At 32.9% G+C, this 17,814-nt stretch overlaps 1 protein-coding gene and 1 long non-coding RNA gene across 9 annotated transcripts in view; one reads left to right on the forward strand and one right to left on the reverse strand.

Moving 5' to 3' along the window:
• Positions 1-7,103, forward strand: part of LOC138131597 (uncharacterized) — a 20,627-nt gene extending 13,524 nt beyond the window's left edge. The window contains exons 2-4 of one of the 2 annotated variants that reach the window (XR_011159856.1): positions 6,139-6,281; positions 6,312-6,485; positions 6,542-7,103. This is a non-coding gene — a long non-coding RNA (uncharacterized lncRNA). Of the gene's footprint in view, positions 1-6,138; positions 6,282-6,311 lie in introns of both variants that reach the window. The other variant, XR_011159855.1, reaches the window with a different exon arrangement.
• LOC138131593 (transcription factor GATA-4-like) overlaps positions 1-17,814 on the reverse strand; it is a 31,940-nt gene that overhangs the window by 6,285 nt on the left and 7,841 nt on the right. For 2 of the 7 annotated variants that reach the window (XM_069048686.1, XM_069048681.1), the window contains exons 2-5: positions 8,306-8,514; positions 7,834-8,084; positions 1,495-1,604; positions 282-539 (exon numbers count right to left, since the gene is read on the reverse strand). In XM_069048686.1, coding sequence (XP_068904787.1) covers positions 282-539; positions 1,495-1,604; positions 7,834-8,084; positions 8,306-8,514 — 828 coding nt within the window. Of the gene's footprint in view, positions 1-281; positions 540-1,494; positions 1,605-7,833; positions 8,085-8,305; positions 8,515-9,608; positions 9,767-16,151; positions 16,364-17,814 lie in introns of those variants that run through there. The other 5 variants (XM_069048687.1, XM_069048688.1, XM_069048685.1 and 2 more) reach the window with 5 other exon arrangements.

Raw genomic sequence — 17,814 nt, forward strand, 5'->3', positions numbered from 1 at the left:
TGCGTCTGCCTTAATTCTCAATGCAAGTCTCTCGCGCATTATCAAAATAAGGAACGGCGTTCTTTTTTAATCTGTACATACAAACCGACTTTAACAACACGAATAAACTATTAGAAATTCAGTTATTTGCTTTGATACGAAAACGTTTCCGAGTGCAATTAGAAGATTCGATACTGCAAACATAAAAATCAGCTCTCAGCAGGTACTTACGTTTGTTTCCGCTAAAGCTGACAAAATGAAAAATGACTTAGCCCGTAACCCTTGACATAAAATTAACTTACTTGCTGAAAGGGATGCCGAAGCTGAGAGAGGCCTGCTCCTGGTAGCTCCAGGACTAAGGATGTTGTACTGCAAGGCACTAGCGGGCTCGGTGTATTGCCAATCATTATAATTCGACGAGCTGGGCACCGTGTATGAGGCACTTCGGTGGTGAGAATTGGTATGTAGAGTTGACAGTCTGTTGAATGCTGGTAAAGCAGTAGAAGACGTCACTTTGGGATACTCTTCTGCTAGCACCAACCCTGCGTTAGAATTTATTCCTAGAAACATCGCATCACTTACTAGAACTTATTACGGCTACGAAAAAATCTACAATCTAGTCTTGATCAATTCGTAATTGTAAATTTCCGAACTAGGATGCAGACTCGTATAAATAACAAAATTTATCGAATTTTTCTAAAGTTTATCATAAAAATTATCAGGTAGGGTCATTTCGGACACCAACGCGATTATTTTTCTGCGCTTATTTCATAAAATTATCACGTGTATTTTACAATTAAACGATGTTGATTGCATTATTTATTTTTAAAATGTTGTTTGTAGCAGGTCAGTAACAAAAACAATTTGATAGTCAATCTGTAAGTTAAATGACAACAGACTACACAGCACTTATCTTTTATTGAAAAGAATCATCCTCATTCATTGTTTACTTTACAAACATCAAATCCAAATCGACTTTAATCGTATAAATGTTTTAAAACACCTCGCATGTACTTTGGAATTAAGCGACCATGTTAACGTTTTTGCCGCTGTAAAAGTAAAAATAAATAAACAAATGAGCACACAAGTACAACAATATTCGTGTAATGCTAATGCAATTGCATTTTTCGTTATGTACATAAAACCAATAAAATCATGCGTCGCAAGGACCTTCTCGCGTTCTCTGTTTAAAATTATCCCAATTACGGTCCTAATATTGTCATGACCCTCCTTCGCTGATAATTATAAATGAACTCATACCTAAACGAAATAAAAAATTGATAATGATACTAAAATATTTCCGAAAAATCTTGTCTGAGTGTGGTTACACAATACATTAACAAATCGAAGTAAATACAGAGTTTATTCACATTTTCAAATGCAAAACATGAAACCATAAAAACATCCTGTTCATTTTAACCAAAACATTTTTTCAAGAAAATCTTATCACTGATATTTGTTCATAATAAATGGGAAAACAACGCTTTCATATTCAAGAAAAAATATAATAGGTACCTGAATTGCTCCATAACTGTGTTGGTTGCGAGGATAATTCTGGTGATCCTGTTCCGTAATAAGGCATCGTACCCGTACTGTAAGTACCGGTATTCCTCGAATATAAACTACTGAAAGGAAAAAACAGTTTCAGTCAACTTACGAAACAAAAACAAAAAAAAATTAAGAGCAGAATTAATCCAATTTTTTTTAAAGAAAGTAAAAAATGGTTATGCACGTTCCTACAACACCCACTTCTTAGAGAGGAGGTGTCTTAGTATCGAAGACATGACCAGTTTTGATACAGTAATCTTATCACTCGAAGATAATTTAATAAAGATAATTCAATCACAGATGCACCACTGTCATACTGAATCGCATGAAAAATCCATGTTGGTGAAAAACTCGCTCGCTCTTACAGTAAAAACTAAATAAAATAATGCATGACAAAAACTAACTTGTGTTGTAAAAAATTTAAATCCATCTCTGTGTTTTAATACTTAATGTTTTAGGAACACGTACTTTGGGTAACACAACTTTTTTATGATAATGACAAGGAGCGCGCACAAGCAATTTTTGAAGCATCGCCCGAACACTTCGGACAAAGTACGACAACTGACAATGAATTACTAATTGCTGGGCAAACCGAACGACCATCTTACTTCGACAAAGCTGCCACAACGATCACGTGGGGACGGCGTTCTGACGTCACCGTTTCAGCAGTCGTTCCGGAACGACCGCAACTTACGTGCTTCGGGCACAGATAAATGCAAATAACATTCGCATCCGAACTTTTTCACCGCCGACTGTATTTTCAGCGTCAATCGGCTTCCATTTTCAGACGGGATGGCGTAACAAGTTGACTCATACCCGCGATTTTTTTATTTTCAGCTGAAAACGTAATTTGTGCTTCCTGACACGACCACCGCGAAGGTAAACATAATATTTGTGTTTACTTCCGCGCATCATTATTGTGCATCACTGCAGCACGACATGAAGAAATTTGAAAACAAAACGGAAAATTTATTTGTACAAAATTGTAATGTTTGCTTTTTCATTTTTGTTGCCAATAATTTCCATCGACGAAAAGTTAATGCAATTAAACAAAAGGTGCATTAACGTCGCGTGAACTTGTTTATGAAATAAATCATGTTCGCTTGAAATTACGTGCGGTACACACAAAAATTGTTGTTAAAAGTTAAAGCGTTCAGTTTTAAGTGATTTTATTGCCTTTTACAACAAAAATAATATAATTTGTTAGCAGTCTTTAACCTTAGAAGGCCAGTTACTTGGAAATAAAGCATCGTTTAAAGTAAATTCGATCTGTTTGGTTTTGGCACGTAGTTTGTTAATTAATTTTTAATGACAAAGTAACTTTAAAAAATATTTTAAAAAACAACAAAACGCAGGTATTTCTTAAGACAATAACAATTAACAGTTTTAAATATGTATCATTATAAATAATTAACATATGCATGGGGCATTTAAATTACAAGAAACATTTTAGGTTCCTATTTGTTGCTAGTTCATCTAATTTAATTATAAATTGACTGTTATCAATTTAGTAGCAAAATTATGAATTAAATGTTATTTAATTAAAAAAACACAGCTTCAATCGGCCAAAACCATAGGTGTCAAGTATCGGGTGTTCATTTAAATTTATCCTCAAAGCAGGCGTTGAAGAGTCGATTACGAACGCACCACGGATTACAGATCACCGATCAGTGTTGGTGCGTTGGTGGAGTGGTGCGTTCACAATCGACTCTTCAACGCCAACTTTGAGGATAAATTTAAATGACCACCCGATATATTTTATGTAATACTACATTATGCATATTATTTCTTGTTAACATATTTTTGTTTTACAACATGAATATTTCAAAAAAATGGAAATACGTATACTTTTTTGCAGAGCACGTAGTCAGTATTAGTAATGATATCTAGCACAACTAAAATTTAAACTGATGATTTTATAAATTTCTTAATATTTATGAACAGATAAAGTTTAATAATCAACAATGTTGAGTTCAAACTGTGGAATTTTTAAATAAGTTTATCATATTTTTAAATCAATATTAACACTTGAACCAAGTTCATTTTAAATTTAATAAATCAAATAAATCTACACAAAAAGACATAAACACTTCTAATTAAGCTATTTTTTTTTGGTACGGACTTTAACCGCATCTCGTTTAATAATTACTGTTGGTTCTTTGCAAACAAAATAAATTATTAAATCCATGTATTCATTTAAACTTTCTTCATTGTATTCAACAAAATTTTCCCATTTAAAATACTCGGTTTTCCGCCAGCATTTGTAATAGCATGCGGGTTCTCTTATCACTAAAACGGGGTAATGTGCTCGTTACGCTATTGATAAGAAAATATACATTTAAACGCACCTTAGTACGAAGAAAAATTTTCATAAAAAGCCAAGCTAATAACAGTATATGAACATAAAACTAGTAGTAGAACTACTATTGGCTACATTATTCGGTGCCACGTTTTTTTGTAAAACATAAAATTCCTTCAATAATACAGTTGGTTGACTGTACCTACTTTGATTTATTTATAGGTAAAATAAGAAGGTATATAACAAATATTATTGTTTGCACCAACGACAATAATAATAATATTTAAGTTCGTTAACCGAATGCTGAGTTAATAAACTAAAACATCAACAAATTGAAAGTCAATGCCAAGAACGATCGAATCAGATAACTGCTGGATTACCTCAGCAGTTGGTCAGAAATATTTAATACCGTTGAAGTCTTTTACGACGTTCGCCAACCCTTAACCTGCCGGAAAGATGTGTTAGATCTAGCGAAACTTATTAGTCGCGTGCCAAGGCACAAGACACCGGTTTGAATAAGTACAACTTCGTGTACCGGTAGAAGCTTGGAGAGAATTACGTTTACACATTGCGCACGTGGATGCAATCGAGCGAACTTTTGTTTCCGGTTTTTAGCAAAGCTCGAGAACGCTTTACAGCAAATGACAATGAATTATTTAACATAAGGCGCTAAACGATGAATTATTCAGTCTATATGGAACATGGAACTGTGACAGGAAAATTTGACTTGGCTTGATAACAGTACTTCCTGTTGAATATTTTAAGACAACAATAAAATACTGATTTGTGTAAAAAAAAAACGCATTTCAAATTGCACACCGACTGTGGGTAAAACCATTGCGTCGGTAACAATTTTGACGAGGTACAGCTACTGGGGTCGCATTTTTGTTTTAAAAACCACTACAGATAAAGTTGAAAAACTGGTAAATTCCTAATAGTTTTTTAGATAAGGGTCTGTCTGGTAGGCAGCTAGACGGTCAATTTGTAAAATACATTAGGCAAGGTATCTCACTAAATGTTTATAAATGACTCCCCAGCATCGAAAACAACAATTCCATCGCTGACCTTGACGTGACAAAACGTCAAACATGAATCCAATTCTTTGTTTGGATATGAGAAGCCTTCGCGTGAGTTCGCACATGTGCCGCTACAATTATCAACGGCAAAGATAATCAGTGAAATAAGACACATTGTTTTTTACACAAAAGTCGAAAGTGCGATTTTATTAACACCATCAGATCTAAAGAATGTAATTTAAATCATCACGATATCGATGGCTTGTAAATATGTACAATACGAAACATGTCTGAAAGTCACAAGAGTGACTCATAAACGGTATCAAATCATCTACATTATAAAATATTCCTATTCATTCTTATTGTTGAAAATTAATTTTGCATAAGATCAACAAGTTTCTCTTTCACATCGGTTGTAGTTACATTACGATGCAAACTTTATTGTTGGCCAATCGACCGACACAATCACCACAATATTAGTATACCCGAAGTGACACTTGATAGTCTTTGTGGGCAGATCTGCAACAGACTACCGTAAGTCTGTCAAACCACGAACTGAGATATGCCAATTTTCTCTCTCAACATAAATATTGTGGCACTTGTCATCGCTTCTCGTATTTTAAAACCAACTGACATTTTACAACAAAAGTGCTTTAAAATTATAAAATTAGAATTCAACAGAAGTGATGTGATTATGGAACTCCTGACACTTTTAATATTTGTTTATTAACGATTACGACTTGATTGATCCAAATAGAAACATAACGTTATTAAATTATTTATATACGCAAACATTATTATTAATGGACATTTGAAAATGTAATTTTTAGTATACCTACTTAAGATATACAAATAAATTATTCGAAGAAGCTTTTTCATCATGTTGAAATAGTTACACGAAAACATTATAAAAAATTGGTACAAGAGCTTTTATTCCAATGTCACCGGAGTACCTACTGGAGGTCCCTACTATTGCAATAATAATTTATAACCAAAATGAAAAGTCATCAATCTGTTTTACTGATTTTTAGAAAGGTAAAAAGTAAATTGTTCTGCAATTAACTGTCATTGAAGTAATATGTAGATAGATACCTACCTATCTATGTAGGTACTTAGGTAATCTCTTTCTACGTTTTAGATTAATTTGTCGCAGAAATCATCTTTCGCTGCTTCGCTGCTGTTTTTCTGATCTTATTTATCTAAAACGTTACATCAACTTATAATAAGCAGTTTGTTAAAAATATGTTTTTGTAATCTTAATATAATATTAAGAAGTAACAACAATATCGGTTTCAGCTTCATATCCGCAAGAAATCTGGATGTAATTATCTTGACCTATAACATTGTAAGATACTTTCTGAAGGAATTAAGTTACACAATGTCTTACAAACTTCCTGAGAGGTAAAACACCCTCAAGATTTTGAACTTAACCACATAATGTTCCGTTAACTAAAGTGTCATAACACTAGGTATGCCTACGACTTTATACAGGTATGTAGTATTTTTTTACATACATATCTGCAATATTCAGATATTTTTCCCAAGTAGATGCAAACACGCCTCTATAAGTATAAAATTATTGAAAGGTAGACTTTAATATGAAGATTTTTATTTCATCACTTTTCTGAATTGAATAGGTAGAGGTAGGTAAATATAAATGTGGTATTAATGAAATTTACTAACCATTACGCCGTTACAGACTTACAAAAACTCTCAGAAGGTGCAGACCATCATTTGTGTAAGTCATAAATGTGCCTTTCAGAATTAGAACCTAATTACGCAATACATATCTAGTAATATCTTTTCAACTTTTTGGCCTAATTATTTAGCAAGAATTCTTATTATTGTTTTTGTTAGACTTTGAAAACGACGAATTTATAAGTTTTATAAATTATACTCGTAACTCGTATACTCGTAAAGAGTGTTTTTTTTTTAATTTGGCGTAGAAGTTGGCGTTGACGAGTCCATTGTGAATGAACCACTGGTCTTAAAAAAGACAGATTTTTTAAATTGCATATTTAAAACACGCAAAAAGTGGGGTTAGATTTGCACAGCTGATTAGAGTTGTAATCCAGTGATGCGTTCACAATCGACTCTTCAACGCCAACTTCGAGACCAAATTTAAAAAAACACCCGTTACATTATGTATGTATTTCCGTAGGTATATATTATGTACGTTATTGATTATATACTTATATTCATCAATGTTATTGATGAAATACTACATAAATGATTTAAAAAAATAAAATTCTTACTCTGTAGCCATAACGTTTTCTTGAAACAAAAATTATGATACTAGTTCTTTAGAATGTATCAATTTATTGAAAAATAAAATAAGTGATAAGATAAAAAAAAACTTATGCAAATAACGAAATTCAAAAGAAGAACGTCCTTATCTCATACATCAAATGTCAGACAATTATTTATCTCTGGTGTGGTTTGAAAATAGCCTGCGTTTCAGTTTTCCTCTATTATGAGTCATAATATAGCGGTTAATGTAATATATGTCGATAAGTCAATTTATGTAGATACAAAACATTGAAAAGAACACATTTGCTCTAAACTAATACAACATTTATTTCCTCAAAGTTTGCTTAACTAATGAAGCAGAGAAGAAAAATCTCCAATTATCAAAATATCAGTGCAATTTTGCACGTTTTTAACTTTTTTTGCGGTTAAACCAAGGGTATAATGATTCACCCAACCCAAGATAAGGTAATAAAGCTCTTCCTGTGCTCTAAAGTCTGAAGTCCCAAATATAAAATAAGCGGACTATTTGTAATCACTTTTGTGATTTGTAAACGCTCTACTAAAAAACTCCAAAAGTAGATTGGTTTGCAAATGTTTATACTTTTCTTCTGCTTTATTTTTGTTCATAAAATTAGATACACACACTGTTCGCTGATTTTGTTTTTCCCATGCAATTCATTTTTACAGCAGGTACATCGCCCCCAGGGATCTAATGAAAACCTGTCAATAAACGAAACCTACCTTCCTAGATTTACTCCTTGTGATGAATCAATCTCGCCGGTATAACTAATATGGCTCGTCAGCTGGGTAAGATGCGACCCTTCCATGCTGGGATGATGCTCTGAGGCTTGAATTGAATTTAGATGTGTAAATGCTACTCGTCTAGGAGATCCTGAGCTTGAGTTTCCACTACCATTGGGAGATCCATTAGATACATTGTGTACAGTACCCAACTGAAGATATTCAGTACCAGAAGATTCTTCAATAGGTACCTATAGTTACAAACGTACAATTACCTAATAGGTGCCAAAGATAGATTTTTTCTATTTACATTAAAAAAAAAAACGTATTTGGGGCGGCATATCATAAAGGCCACATTAGAATGTAACGCGTTCAATTTACTATTGACATTGAAATTAATCATTTTACCAAGGGTGTGTTCTACATTTTTTTCGAAATCAAATCAAATACAGTTCCCGTCGAAGGGTGTTACCTCGTCTATCCTTGCATTATTAAATAGAATATTATAATCGCCCCCGTCCGCTCGCATCACGGTTGGGTAATTTTCCTGATCCGCTTCTGTTGTATAGGGCAGGCATTCGAGGGGCGTCGTCGCTCTAGAGTGGGGCGATGGCTCGGCCCCCTCGTGATGAGAGGCGGGACTGTATTGAGAGGGTTCTTCGTTATAACGGCCTTCAATAGCTGCAACACAACAAACACAATACGTATAGACAGTTGCCTATGTGATCTACAAGTCGTCTAAATTAACATACAGAATTACAAATTTCAATTTCAAGAAATGTTAATGTTATTATATTCTAATTAACAACCCAACTTCTGTAATAACAACTTTTAGCTGAATCCAATTCACTAAAAACAAATTTTATTTAAACCTAAATTAAATACCTATGAAGTATGTAATTTTCATTTTTCTTAGTAGGTATACGACTATTCATTTAAAATTTGAATTCTGTGTGACCTACAATTTCTATGACTGCCTGACTGTAACCCTACTTCTTTTATTTAATTTGAACGTAATTCTTCCTTGTTCATTTCGGTCCTACTTTTTACTTATTTTTAACCAATAGATTGTTATTTTAGTCTACCGTTAAAAAAAAGTTAGATACTTGCTTTACTTTCATATTATTTACTTATCCATAGGTATATCCTAGTTGTCACATTCGGCAGAAACGAGCAATGTTGCCAAAACAGCATACAGTATATTAGGGATAAATTTGAAAATTACGGTTATTGAAGAAAAGATTTAAAAAGCAATACATATGTAACTTTTTTAAACACACATCAATTAAATATGTACGTATTTAGATAAAAACATATTTTCTTAATAACTTCAAACTGATTATCAAAAAATTATATAAATAACACAAAATAATATTTTTAACAATTAAAGTGCATACGATATAAATAAATTTTTAAAAAACAAAAGTATTTATGTTACTGTCTTCGAGTGGTATTTTTTAAATACGTAAACAAAACTAAAAAACACTTCCAATCTTAATTGTTTTTAAAATGAAACGTCAACATATTTTTGCTACGCTCAATACATCTATAAACATAAATGGCCAAATTAATAGAAAGGTGCGTAGGCATCTAAATATTAACACTAAAACCACAATGATAACAGTTTTCACACGATCAATTAAGTATGTCTGTTAGAGAATTTTATCACACATGGCTGGTTAGCCATTTTATACAATTACGAGTATTATGGAGTATAACGCGTTATAGTATAGGTTCCCTCATTACTATTCTGGTTTTATTTGTGACATACTTACGTCTAAACTAAGACTTGTTAATAAATAACTAACGCGACACTAAACCTTCATTTTTATATGAACATTATTTATCACTGGTTCATTTCACCAACTTCAAAACCGCTTAGCAACAAAAAGAAGAAATCATTTAAAGGTTAAAGTTTAAAGGAGCCTGTACTAGAAATGAACAAATTTTAATATAACATTCATGATGTAAACTAATGATCACGTTGTTACTGGTGCTGATAAGGAGCACCGTATATAAGGTCAACGTAATAAAACATTAACAATTTCTTCGATAAATAGAGATAATTATCAAAAGTCACATACAGAGTAATGAAAGAAAATAGCTCACTTATCTCACTGTCAATTTTGAAAAGCGCAAATAAAATGCACTCAAGTGAAAACTTAAAAAATGTAACTTGGGTTAGCATAGGTCAGGTTCAGATTAAGGTATCAATACATTTATCACCAAAACTTGAAGTAATCAATTTTATGGGTACGATTTATTACAGCTTCAATAAACGAAGTAAGGCGTGAAAGAAAAATTTGGCAGTTATAAATATCTATAAAAAATAAAATTAATTAGATTTTTTTCAAGTCATGTTAGAGTAATTTATAACGAAAGTTCTATTAAGCTTGAAATGTAATAAATAACCACTTGCCAGGGTTGAACCTTTGATTTAACAGAACGTTGCGACGCGAAACAATTAAATTACCCTTTACTAATCAGTGTCGAGACGTAGCTAGGGGACGTGAGCCCCGAGCGTATATTTTTTGAGAATATTCTGTTAGGAATCATTGCGACCGATTCGTCATCGGTCAGAGGTCACAACTATTCCACAAATTACATTATTTTTGTAATTTCAATATTGAAGCCCAGCAATATTTCCGAGTTTGTTCGTCAGCCATGCTTTAAATAAACTGTACGGTTCTGTTTGACGTTGATAAGATTTGACATTTGTGTAAATAATGACTTGATAAAGTTCGTTATTCAGTGTTTGTGATTCTGATCTAGATAAGAAGTACTACGTAAAAACCATATTATCCCGCTATGCAGGCAACGGACTTCCTGCAAAGCTGATAAGCAACGAGCTTGGACCACTAGTTCACCGCACATTTTTTTACAACTGTTACCCTGCCCGCGGTCTAACCGCAAAAATTGTTTGTGCGCTTTCGACTGACGAATAAAAATCTCTTCTTAAATAGGTTAATTGATCCGACGATTGTTGAAGGAATGTGGGATGAAGGCATAAATACACGGCACGCCGAAAGCCATAAAATTTACCACGGTCACCTTAGCTTTAGCAAACAAAGCAACTGGAGTGGTACTGTAATTGTAACACAGGTTGTTACACTGAACCACCTATGCCTAATCGCTTCCGTACTCGTAGTACTCCCACATGTTAACAAAAAATATGACAACAAGTTTTATCGAATTTGTCCATTTTTTATGTCTTATTACACATTACATTTGTTTTTAGTACGTCTCGTTTGACTTCGTACCGCTTCGTACCTAATAAAGTTAAAGTACGCATTCACCTATAAATGCCTTCGTGGCGTTACCAGGCGAATTCAAAAGTAATAAGAGAATGTGATTTCATTTTTCAACCAGTTGACGACACTATTGTGCTCTACTATACACTATTGCATTTTCCACCAAAACTTCATAAATTGGCGGTCCTTTAATTTTGTTTGTTAGTTACAGTTAACGTAACTCCTCCACATGAGTTTTTTTTTCTTTTTAATGTCGATAGGTTACTATTTTCTTCAATTTTATAAGCTCTACATCTGAGAGAAGCTTTTCATTGGCGTTTTGATTGTTGCATTCTAAACATTATCGGTATTATTGGAAATTTTAATAAAATAATAATAAAATATTAAATGCATGGATTATTGACGAACAAATTTAGGTATTTGTGTGTCAATAAATACCTACTTAAAAAAATCTTGGATGTTCCTAAACGGCATAATAATCATGTAGGTAAGTATAATTATATGATATTTTCGAAAAAAACGTTCGACGTATATTTAATCGAATACCTATGTAAAATAGTAGGTTATTTAAAGAGTTCGTATGTAAATTAGGCTTTCGTCCAAAACAGCCTAATCTACACACGAACGAGTTGAATACAACGTTTTTTTGTTCGACTCAAAAGCTCCAAATCGCTTAAAATCTTTAAAATTAGCTTGACGTTTCGTTTTGACAAGTTGTGACATTTATCAAAATCCGTCCACACAGGAGAAAATTCTCAAATTCTGACAGTGTCGAACAAAAAAATTGAATTGACCTGGTTAGAGCAAAAAAAAAACAAATTAATAAAGAGTTCTAAACATCAATAGGACAGAAAAATGACAATAACAAATAACAGCAACAATTTAATAAGATTTTTGTTAGAATTTAAAAATACATGACAAGGCGATAAATGTCGTAATTTTAATCAAATTAAATGGTGTAAATCTGTCACTGTCTATTATTTAAACAATATACAACCGATTTTAAAACTCATTTTGAATATTTTGAAAAATGTCTGACTTAAAGCGAGCCAAATTGATTTTTCTAATCTATAAAAATATTCAATTTTTTTAAACCCTAAGGTAGGTATAATATTTCAAAAACTTTGTAACGTATTAAGTTATTTACAAAGAAGTACTAAAACACTAAAGGTGTAGAGTGAAATTTTATAAAGGGGGTAGCTAGGGACAGCCGGGGCAGAGCGATGACGTGACATCTAAAACATCTTAAAATTTCAGATTTGTAATATGTATTAAAGACATTGGAATATATGCGAACTTTTCTTTTGTACAATTTTTTTGTTGTAAAATTGCTTCTCTAAACGTTTTGTATTCCTTCCATAACAATATTTTGATATAATCGATTTGAATTTGATACCATACACATATTAGAAATAAGCCAAAGACTTCTTCCTAGGCGTCAAATTTTATTAAATTTAATATGAAAACGATTCCTGTTTCTACGATTCTCAATACGTATAAAATTTATCTGCAGCTTATTACACTTCATAATGAAGATTATTCAGTAAAGCAAATTGCTAAAAAAAATTAAGACGGTCATCAGAAAACGTCGTGAAAAAATCAACAACTACCGTGCAGAATCATTGTGGTCACCTTTGAAACGAATTCATCATTTGACAGAAATAGCTCGTGAATGGAACGAATCCAGAAGGTAAGTTTTAACACTACATTCTAAGAAACAAAAGAATTGAATGAAACAGCATGTTGTGACTTACCAAGCTATGCAAGGTGATAGGGATTGGCGTCAAGATCTAATTAAAATTAAAGAGATTCTGCCAAAAGAATAATGTCTTAAAATTGTATCCTTCCAATATTTCATCTTGTTTATAGAAAATCATATCGAAGTGGATTTAAAAAAGAAGGGTTCAAAAATTATGGGATTAATTGGATACGGAAGGTCAAGAAACACATCACAAATTCCAAGAACCTGTAGCAGAATCTTAAATAGGCGTGGAAAATTACAATTACTCGAAAATTTTTATCCTATTTGTGGTAGTAATAACATATGATACGTAAATTCCCGTGGTAGATTAATGCCATAAAGTAAAATGCTCAAGAAGTGTAGCCGTCTCCCTGTCTCCATACACATAACTGGTAATGTCCTTAATGCTATTCAGCAATCATTACAAGGAAAAGAATTAATATTATTTAAAAGTTTTATTATTCCTTCTTAAGTTTTCTACAAATGTGGAGCCTTTACCGAAGACAATTTTTATAATACATATTAATAAATATATTTTCAAGTGAGGAAGTATTTATTTCAACGACCCATTATCATGCCGCGATACTAAATAAATCCACTCAAACCGTAGCTTAAACTATGCCGACAGATTTCGACGCATCGTTCCATAACCCTGTCAGAACACCAATTTATCGACTCATAAATGTCGAATGCTGCCCCAAAAAATGAAATTGTCAAGAAAATATCATTACGTGAAAGCAATCCAACACATTTTTTATCTACAAAGGATTAGCCTATTGATAATTTATGTTGGCTAGCCGAGATAAGGGATTCTTCTTTTTTGTCGATAAGAAAGGTTAACCAAGATAAACATTAGTGATGGATCGGTTTCATAACACCTTGTAGTTTTGGCGATGTAGTGTTATTTTGTTTTATCTCCAATAAAATGTAGTATTTACTCAAATCCCAAAATAATCTTGTCGTTGGAATTGTCTGCTTATGATATTATGACGAATGTCATTGGCTTTAGTTCTGAATATAAGAGAAATGGAACAAAAAGAACAGAGAACGTAATGAACTAGCGGTATAAAGTTTCTTGTTTCAGTAAAAGTCAGTTCAGTCCCCTATACAGGCCATTACAGAATTAGAATGCGTTGTTGTTCACGCCAAACATTTCCTTATTGCCAATATTTCATCTCTGTTTAAACACCTGTTAATAAATGTTGCTCCCACACGATCTATGCAACTTGAAACTATTGTATAACGGGTTCTAGAATCAAAATAATTAATACTGTAATAACCATGAAAATTATGAACCTCATTCGAGGCGTTACGATTGTTCTCAATGACCATTTTACATTTAGGTACATATTTTTAAATAATCTCACCACGACCATACGCAATCCGTTATTTGCATGTTTAAAACTAAATACAAATTTTTCAAACCTCTACCAAAACTGGACCAATGTAACTCTGCCTGTGCGATGTCTTTGCTTATCACTTATTCGAAGAAGTCGAGATATACTACTTGATCAGTTACACGATGCTGTGAACTGTGAATGAAATGTAGGCGGCGGCGGCTGAAAGGCGATCCTGAATTTTATTTTAAAAAATCAACGACTGATGATTGTTATGACTAAGATTGATCAAGGAAACACTGACACTCCAATCCTAAACAATAAAGTTACATTACACCGGGTCAGACAAAAGTGTCTTATTGTTATAGTCAAATTAAAACTGTCTCGAACAGAGTAGAAAAGAAATACGCTGAACACGTTGGATGAAATGTTTTTTGTTGTTTGTTCTTTGCGCAATACTGACTGAAACGGTTTTATATAGTGTGATGCAAGCCTAACTTCTCATCTTTTTCGCTAGATATTTACTACCTCCTACTAAGAAATCGGTTCAGTTAAAAATGAAGGCATTTTCTGGAATTGGTTGGCGTCGTGATTCCTGGAATCAAAGTTAAAACTCCATCCGACCCACCGCCCTATTCTTTTAGTGGAATCATTTCCTACTTTTGTTATACTCCGTACACTGATAGATTGCACGTTTTTAAATTCTAGTTCCAAAATATAACGCAGTGAAAAGTACCTACTAAACTCTACATCTCAATTGTTTCACGTTATGTAGAAAACCGTTGTAGCCTTGCAGATTAATTCCCGCCACACTCGTTTCTGTGTCTGTCTTCTGTCAAAAAACGTGCAATCTATCAGAGTATGGAGTAGAGCTTTAGAGTATCCTAATAAATCTTACATTCAGTAGGTATTACACTTTTACTCATAATCAGTAACTACCATAAACTATTCTAGGACAAATTTTATGGTATTTATGTCTTATCCAACTGTTTCACTCCCACACTTTTTATACGACTGTTTTCAATTGTTCAGAGCAATGAGTTATTCCTAGTAATCCATAAAAATATTTTCTGCCCGCAAACACAGATCTACAGATACACAAATAAACTCCTCGTACCTATTTTATAAATACATACTTTATAAAACAGTTTCAATTGTAACTATCTGAAAAAAATATACCTATTATTTGCAGTAAATGACTGGATTATAAAAGTTCTATAAATTTGTCTCTGTACTTTTCACCTCCAACAAAATGAGTCTGTGGTAAATGAAGACTACGAATATGTTAAAAAATTCATATTTAATGAATTTATGTATGAATTTAAAAAGTGGAATATGACTTTAAATTGAATCAAATCTGGTATGTATTAAAACAATTGCACTCGATCACTTTATATTAATGAATTTTGCTTAGTGATGGTGAGTAACACATATGGAACAATAATCCTGCCTAACGGAACTCATGGTCACGTGAAGTTATTGGCGCAACAAATATAATCACGTTGTTAATGTGGCTTGTTATTGGTTGCTTTGAAAAATTGATAGAAAGTGACGTAAACATAAATTGCTAACAGTTATTTATTTTTTAATACCAAACATATTTAAATATTCTCCGAAACTGTACGCGATGAACATTTTACTTCCAGCAATTGTTACTCTAGCTGATAATTAACAGGACCCATACCTATTTTTGTTTGTAAAGAACTCTAAGATCTTGGTCTTCTTACGTGGTACCACAGATTTGTAATTAATTATTTAAATAAAGTGGGTGGATATGAAACGCTTTCTTTTGAAAGTTTAATCAAAATTAGTTTCTGTCGAGTGACGTGTATTTTGGTGGGACAAATATGGGTCTCATAAGCCGAACTATATCTAGAGCAAACTTTGTGGCAAAATCGATCCCAACCTAAACACACATAATTAGATCTTGTTTGAAGATAAACAGGTGATCTTTTCTCGTTGCGATTTGAATAATATTTGACAAACAACCTTTTGAGTTGATGCTTTATCGAACAAACAATTCCTCGTGGGTCCATTGTTTGAATATGTCTGGGTGATTCTACCTACACCAAAAAAAACCTAAAACTCGCGGCGAATATGTTTGACAAATTGCATCGACACTTCGTTACGGCACGAGTTTTACGTTGCACATACGCGCAATGATAAGAAGTGCAAGGAAACACCCTCGCCATACTACTAGCGTCTTATGAATGACTTTATCAACGGCCTAGCACTTGATAACACCACAAAATGCACCAAAATAACAAAGGTGATAACGTATCACAATATTATCGCCACCGCTAAGATATTATTATTATGACGAAGTGTATACAATTTTATCACGACTTTGATAATAATGCTATGAATTCGCTATTGCTTAGGGAAGGGGCCACGATAATGCAATCTCTACCGGGGTATCTCCAAGTCAGTACACGGTAAAGTTTGTAGGTGTTCGCTACGGTGTTAAGACAACGTGAGACATGAAGATGCCCTCCACCCAAATGAAAAATCACCGATGAAATGTAGTCGTGTCGGAGCTAAACTGCAGTGCGAAGTGTAGCCGGAAATGACTCCAACTTGTGAGGTAATAACGAAAGCAGTGAGTAAAGTGATCACGTGAATCTGGAACAAACTATTGTTTTGTTTAACGACACGTAGTTTAATAGTTTCGCGTAAGATTTCTGAACGTTCTGGATATACAAGAAGTGACCTAAATTGTATTCCTCTTGGTGACCACGACTTTTGAAGAAAAAAATCCAAAAAGACAGTGCTGTTAAATATTACATTATCTGGGCGACATCCTGATCGAGGAGTTTCAGCTACAAGATTTTACTTTAGATTTAATGAACCCCAAAAAGACATTCACGTGGAGATCCACCAAGTTTAATAATTTTCAATGGTACAAAACAGCGCCGCTTTGTAATATAAAATTATTGTTGACAAAGCCAACGGAAACTACATATGAGAAAGCAAACTGTTGTAAATAACCATAAATACGAACTAAACCACGAAACATTTGTTCATAACAAAGGCCAGCCACAAGCGTAAATAACTTCATGGAAACCAGTTTTGGTATTTTATTTGACATGCATTTTTTGGTTTTTTCCTTGGTGAAATAGTCTCATTTCGACTCGATAATATATTTCATCTACTTTTGACCGCCATTTTATCTTGATAATAGCGCACGTGTTTTCCTCTTTAAATATCAAACAATGGAAATAAAATATTCCAAATTTGCACGGATTGCTCCGTAATTAGTTTCTACATTATTTCAGGAAAATTTGACAACATGTCTTCATCAGAATTATTTTATTCCAAAACAAACTCACCGTAGAACTATTTTGTTGATGACTGTTCCATCTAGAAAACATACTTAGACCTAATTTTGTAGATTACAAAACGAGTTGAATTAATTTTTCACTACTTTCGGAAATTAAATTCAGCTAAATTTTTAATAAGGTAATACGATACGATACCTTAAGTGCAATGTCTAATGTATTAAAAATGATGTTTAAATAAGAAATACTTATAAAAAAATATTTTATGAATACAGTTTGTTGCAAAAAAAAACGAGAAGTCGAGAACTGTCAGAATAAAACTGAAACATTTTTACAATTTTTCCATAGTGTGAAACCTTACGAGAGATAGGTTA

The sequence above is a fragment of the Tenebrio molitor genome, chromosome 5 (assembly GCF_963966145.1).
Source record: "Tenebrio molitor chromosome 5, icTenMoli1.1, whole genome shotgun sequence".
Classification (NCBI taxonomy): Eukaryota; Metazoa; Arthropoda; class Insecta; order Coleoptera; family Tenebrionidae; genus Tenebrio; species Tenebrio molitor.